Source organism: Lipotes vexillifer, unplaced genomic scaffold (assembly GCF_000442215.2).
Source record: "Lipotes vexillifer unplaced genomic scaffold, Lipotes_vexillifer_v1.1 scaffold36, whole genome shotgun sequence".
NCBI lineage: Eukaryota > Metazoa > Chordata > Mammalia > Artiodactyla > Lipotidae > Lipotes > Lipotes vexillifer.
This window is the reverse complement of record NW_006792448.1, coordinates 1,100,975-1,107,803: the sequence shown is the minus strand read 5'-3', so window position 1 is coordinate 1,107,803 and position 6,829 is coordinate 1,100,975. Positions and strand designations below refer to the sequence as shown.

The 6,829-nt window shown below is 42.9% G+C and overlaps 1 protein-coding gene across 1 annotated transcript in view; it reads right to left on the bottom strand.

The window, feature by feature from the left end:
- Nucleotides 1–6,384: 6,384 nt before the first annotated feature.
- The window catches only part of CXXC1 (CXXC finger protein 1), a 5,728-nt gene continuing 5,283 nt past the window's right edge, over nucleotides 6,385–6,829 (bottom strand). Inside the window, exon 15 of the mRNA XM_007465573.1 lies at nucleotides 6,385–6,790. Coding sequence (XP_007465635.1) covers nucleotides 6,644–6,790 — 147 coding nt within the window. The 3' untranslated portion in view covers nucleotides 6,385–6,643. The remainder of the gene's footprint in view (nucleotides 6,791–6,829) is intronic.

The window sequence follows — 6,829 nt, the reverse complement described above, 5'->3', positions numbered from 1 at the left end:
TCAGATATTGAAAAAATTAAACTGGTGACTCCTGTTAAGGGGACTGTTGACAACTCCAAGCCTCTACCTAATATTTGACAATATCACTTAAACCAGAGACATTAAATGGAATAAATCCTGTTATTCAGGACTTTCTTAAGAAGGGACTTATAATTCCTTGTACCAGTCCTTGTCACACACACCTATCTTACTGGTGAGAAAGGCAAATGGGAAAGGTTGGAGATTTGTTCAAGATCTGAAAGCTATAAATAACGTTGTGATTTCCTCGTTGTCCTGTGGTCCCAAATCCACACACTCTGCTCTCAGTCATTCCAGCCGATAGCTGCTATTTTTCAGTAATTGATTTATGCCTTCCTTAGTATCCTAGTAAAGAAGGACAGTCAGTACATTTTTGCCTTCACGTGGGAAAATCATCAATATACCTGGACTGCCATGCCACAGGGCTATAGTGAGAACCCCACTTACTTTTCTCAAGTGCTTAAAGCTGATTTAGCTGATGTAAACTTTCCTGGTGGCTCCACTTTAATTCAATGTGTAGATGATTTGCTTTCATGTTCTTTTTTTAAAAATAAATGTATTCATTTTAGTTATTTATTTTTGGCTGCATTGGGTCTTCGTTGCTGAGCGCGGGCTTTCTCTAGTTGCGGCAAGCGGGGGCTGCTCTTCTTTGTGGTGCGCGGGCTTCTCATTGCGGTGGCTTCTCTTGTGGCAGGGCACGGGCTCTAGGTGCGTGTGCTTCAGTAGTTGTGGCACACAGGCTTAGTTGCTCCACAGCATGTGGGAATCTTTCCGGACCAGGGATTGAACCGGTGTCCCCTGCATTGGCAGATGGATTCTTAACCACTGTGCCACCCGGGAAGCCCCTGCTTTTATGTTGTAGAAATGAATTGGATTCTCAAACAGACACCATCCATCTGTTACAACAACTAGCTGCTAAGGGACACAAGTTGCCTAAAGATAAACTCTAATTTGCCGACCTGTTGTAAAACATTTGGGCCGCTTTATATCTAAAGAAGGACTATTAATCAACTCTAAAAGAGTTAAAGAGATTTTAGCTTTCGCACTTCTCCAAAAAGAGAAACAATTGAGGGGATTTCTGGGTCTGACTGAATATTGTAGCAATTGGGTACCTAATTTTCCACTTATTTCTCAACCTTTATATGCATTACTTAAGTCTGACCAGCTTGGTCTGATTGAGTGGATGCCAAAAGGAAAAGAGGCCATAAACACCTTAAAATCCATCTTAACTCAGGCAGCCTATGAAAAATGGAAACAGGTTGCAGAGTTCTTAACTGCAGGTTTTAGTTCTATACCACTACCAAAACAGTTGGCAAGTATTAAAACACTGGGGCATCCCAAATCTGACATTAAGGAAGCTAAAGGAAATTAGCTTCTGCTGATGCTGCAGACAAACAGACAACTTTAAAAATTCATCCTGTTCAGCTTTGAGAACTTCCACTGCTCTCTGTAAACCCTGCTAACTCAGTAAAAGATTTCCTTCCACAGGCTCAAGAAATCGCCACTAAAGAAGATAAACAGATGTGGCTACAAAAAGGGGGAATTTTTGAACCCATCACACAAATATGCTTTGGACCTGATTTTAAAAACCTATAGTGTCTCTTAGAGCACAATGGCTGTTACTCCAGCACGTATATTCTTTAACTCATTAGGCATCTGAAAGATGGTTTTACGGGGGAAACTATATTTTTGGAAACATTCTCCCATGGTGGCTCATAAAGTATGTACTCGCTGTACTTTGTGTCTTAAATATAATCCCAGAAAACCACTTCATGGGGCACAAGGCCACGTTCTTCTTCCTAAGGGACCCTTTGAGGTATGGCAATTGGACTTTGTCCAAATGCCACCACCTCGAGGATATAAATAATCTTGGTGATGATCTGTATGTTTTCACACTGGGTTGAAGCTTTTCCCTGCAGGAGAGCAAGGGGTATAACAGTAGGTAAATCACTATTGGAAATAATAATTCCTGTTTGGGGAATTCCTTCTGAGTTACATAGTGACCAGGGACTCACTTTGCCAGACAAATAATTAAACCTATTTATGACATTTAGCCAATAATGCAGCATCTTTAATGCACTTATCACCCCCCTCCAATCTTCAGGGCTGTTAGAAAGAACTAACAACACTATCAAAACCCAACTGACAAAACTCTCAGGGGCTTTTCATCTTTCATGGCCAGAAGCTCTCCCATTGGTGCTTCTCAACCTTAGGTCCACTCCTTTTGGTAAGCAGCAACTGTGTCCTTTTGAAATAACTGCTGGATGACCTATGTGCCCAGACGAAGGCATGTATGAACCAGCATTGCATAAGGGTGTGATATGTTGCATTATCGTCAGGGACTCGTCAAGGCACTTAAAGAAAATGAAAAGCTGGTAACATTCCTTTCACCGTGAGCTCCCAGGAGATGAAGACCTTATGGATCATGGACGGCAATCTGGAGATTTTGTCCATTGGAAAAGGCATAAATACAAGATGCTTTGCAGCTGCGTTGGAAAGGGCCATATCAGGTATTAGTACTAACCCCTGTGCTGCAAAGCTCAAAGGAGTAAACTCCTAGGTTCCTATCTCTCATTTTTTAAAAAGGCTTCTGCTCCTAAATGGACCGTGACCCCTGTTTCTGACACCTGACTTTTTTGTTTGTTTGTTTTTGTTTTTGTTTTTTGTTTTTTGTTTTTGCGGTACGTGGGCCTCTCACTGTTGTGGCCTCTCCCGTTGCGGAGCACAGGCTCCGGGCGAGCAGGCTCAGTGGCCATGGCTCACGGGCCCAGCCGCTCGGCGGCATGTGGGATCTTCGCGGACCGGGGCACGAACCCGTGTCCCCTGCATCGGCAGGCGGACTCTCAACCACTGCGCCACCAGGGAAGCCCCTGACACCTGACTTTAACTAAGACAAGCTTCACCAAGCTGGGATGAGAAGAAGTTGACAACAGTAGCAGACAGCTAACCCAAGAGTCCAGACCAGCTCTTTAAGACCCATCCTACTGGTTCAGTTGTACTGTTTACCAACTGTCTGTCTCTCTGTCAACATTGAGAGTTATTGTTTCACTTCTGGCTATACTTCTGACCCAGTGTTTAGGATGGAAAGAAAATTCTTTAGTAAAGTTGTCACAGAGTATAGCTACTGGGGGCCACTTAACCGACTGTTGGACTTGCAACTTTGGGATCACTTGCATCCTCAGGTTTTGTCTTCATATATGGCATTGGAATTGGCCCACCTTCCCAAAACTGGGCACATAAATACCTTAAGAGCTGACAGGTAGAAGGTTTATGCTTCTTGGGATGTTATGTTATCCCATTGTCTATATAAAAGAGACAGATAAAACTCCTTTCTCTCTCCATTACAGAAGAGATCAATGTTATTAGGATACCAAGATAACTGGTAGCAAAGTCTTTTGAGAATCTTGATTCCTAGTGAAGGAGTATATGTAAAGAGAGGTATGGTCATAAATCTATCAGCCACCCGTTGGTCAAATAGCCGAAGAGACTACAAAAAGCATTGCAGCACAAGAGACATCCCTCAATTCCTTAACCTAAGTAGTATTGGATAATAGTTACCTTCGATATTCTTTTCTTTTCTTTTTTTCTAATCTTTTTTCTTTGTTTGTTTGGCCTCACCACTTGCAGGATCTTAGTTCCCTGACTGGGGATCGAACCCGTGTACCCTGCAGTGGAAGCATGAAGTCCTGACTACTGGACCGCCAGGGAATTCCCTACCTTTGATTTTGTACTCGCTAAACAAGGAGTTGTGCTATTGCTCACACTACTTGTTGCACTTATATCAATACCTGTGCAGAAGTAGAGATGCTCCTAGATAAAAATTTTAAGAGGCAAAATGGTTATGACATTAAAAAAAAAAAAAGACCCTTTTAATGATCTGTTTAGTTGGCTGTCCTCAGGATTAGGTAATTATTTTTGCTCTGTTTTACAGATGATTATTATTTTCACTGTATGTATTATTATCCTTTTCCTAGCTATCCAGCTATGCATGGCGTGTATCAGTGCTTGTTTAAATTCTACTGCTAAAAGTACACGTACAATGCTTGTGCAACAAGTCAATATGATTGATAACATGTATAGCCTATAAAATGTTTCCGTCACTATATACCTCTGTGTCAGCCACTCCTATTTAAATGACTGTTGACACCCCATATTCACTGCAGCATTTATTCACAAATGCCAAGACCTGGAAGGACTCTAAGTGTTTTTCAACAGCTGAATGAATAATAAAAATGTGGTATATATAATGGAATATTACTCAACCTTAAAAAAAGAATGAAATCTTGCCATTTGTGACAACATGGATGGACCTTGAGTGCATTATGCTATGTGAAATATCAGACAAATGCAAGTATTGTATAATCTTATTTTTATGTGGAATCTAAAAAAGCTGAACTTGTAGAAACAGAGTAGAATAGTGGGTGCCAGGGGCTGGGGTCTTGGGGTTATGGGAAGATATTGGTCACAGGACAAACTTTCAGTTATAAAATGAATAAGATCTAGAGATATAATGTATAGCATTGTGATTATGGTTAATAGTTACATACTTGAAAGTTGCCAGAAGAGTAGGTCTTAAATGTTTTTACACACACACACAAATATATACATGTAACAAATCATCACATTGTACAACTTTTACTTTCACATTATATGTCAATAATATCTAAGTAAAGCTGGTAAAGGGGGAGAAAACAGGCTTTTCCCCCAGTGAATCTTACATTTTGGAAAATAAAGACAGGAAATAGGTAAGTAAATGAAATAATTTCAGATAATGATGAACACTATGAAGAAAAACAATGTAAAGTAATGCAGTTTGGCTGCAGGGATGAAGAATAGATGGAGAGTCAGACAGTACTAAGCAATGTGACCACCTGGAGTAAGAGAGTTCCAGAATGAAGAAACAGTAGAAATACTCTGAGACAGGAAAGATAAATAGCATGTGTTGTCATGCGCTTATTGGTTTCACACTATTTGTTCTCTAATTACTCTATTTATGTTATTTTTGTTGTCACATCTTGATTGTAAGTTTTCTGATAGTAAGGATGCTGTTTTATACTTGTTTTATACCATATCACCTAAAACAGAATGCAATGTAGAAAATAAATTTTAAATGAGTCTTTATTGAAAAAAATAAATAAATAAATAAATAAATAAATGACTGTTGACAACTCCAAGCCTCTGCCTAATATTCAACAAGATCCACTTCAACTAGAGGTACTGAACAGAATAAGACCTATGTTGATGAAGAATTAATCAACAGTCAATCTAAAGGAGAAATAGAGAATTTTATTCGAGCCAACCTGAGGATTAGAACCACAGAAGTTGTTCAGAAAACTCTGAGGACTATTCCGCCTGTTAGAAGTTATATACATTTTTGAGACAAAGGGTCGTACATCAAAATGACAGACTGACATCTTACATAAAGTTCACCAAAGATACATAGTCCAGATCTGCACATAGGAAGCAGCACCAGGTCACCATGACCCCTTACAAAATTAGGAAAGAATTAAGAATGTTATCGTCTAAGGAGTTACATTGCTGGCATCGAGAAGGAAAAAATTGATCTTTATGGTTGAGCAGACACTCCTGCCTTTGAGGAGGTCTGGTTAATGTATAATGCAGATGCACATTGCCCACTGGGGAGGGCCCAATACGGGTAGGGAGTATGTTATGCTTAAATTTTCTTATCCTGCCTTAAAACATAAGATCTCCCCCAGGGCTATTGTGTCCCGTTCTCTCTTCCCGGCTGGAGTCACTAGAGCGCCTATAGGGACAAGTCGTGCCTGGCAACGGCCAGAGCTTCTTCCACTAGGGGAGGGCTGGTGCTGCTCTGCAGGCAAACAGGAGGCCCGTGAGGGCGGGTCCACGTTGGAAAGGTAGTGTTGTGTGGCTGACTGCACCTGACAATGAGAGGACAGGCTGGTGCGCCCGACAGAAACCCAGTGGGCTCCTGCTGTACACGCGTCCCGCGAGAGGGGTTTCTGGGGAAAGAGGAGGGCCTCGTGTCCATCATTTCATACAACTCTGGTCTGGAGACCATCAATAAGAGTAAATAAGAAAATTCCTGCTCACACAGGAATGATGAATCAGCCGTACACGGACTGAGCACTGACTGTGTACCCACTGTCACACAATGAGACGACAGGCTGACAGTGTAGGTCCCTGGACTCTCCCTCAGCACCTCATATCCCCACAGACCAAGGCGGAGCCTGCAGAGCACAGAGTGGGCGCCGACTGGCTATGTGCAGCCTACACCTGTACTGCAGCCTCTCCAGAGTACAGGTATGCCACTCTACTCTAGGGGCGCGGGAACGCAGTTGCAATGGAAAAAAAGTGTGGAGACCGTCCATAGTTAGCTTTCTTGGCTCATCAAAATTTTATTAACAAAACCAGAGTGGGGGAGGCAAGGGTGCGCAGACTCTGCAAGCCCTGCCAGGCACAGAGAACAGAGAGGCAGAAGAACAGACAAGGACGTGAGGAAGTTCTGAGGCCCTGTGGTAAAGGGCAAACAGGCGGTCAAACGGTGCACGGGCACAGGGAGAAACTCAGGGACTGTGGGAGGAACATGAATGGCAGACCAAACAAATGGGGGCTCCGCTCCCGCGGGCGTCTGGACCGCTGGGGCTCAGCGGTCGGCGCTGGAGCGCAGGTCGGTCGTGAGCGGGTCGTGCTGGATGGTTTGGTGCAGCATCAGGGCCAGTAAGCCCGCCCGGTTGGTCATGGCGGTGCGGACGTTGCGCTCTTGCTCAAACAGCTCGTCCAGCTTGTACCACTGCCGGGGGATCAGGGGGAGCCGTGACAAGGGAATCCC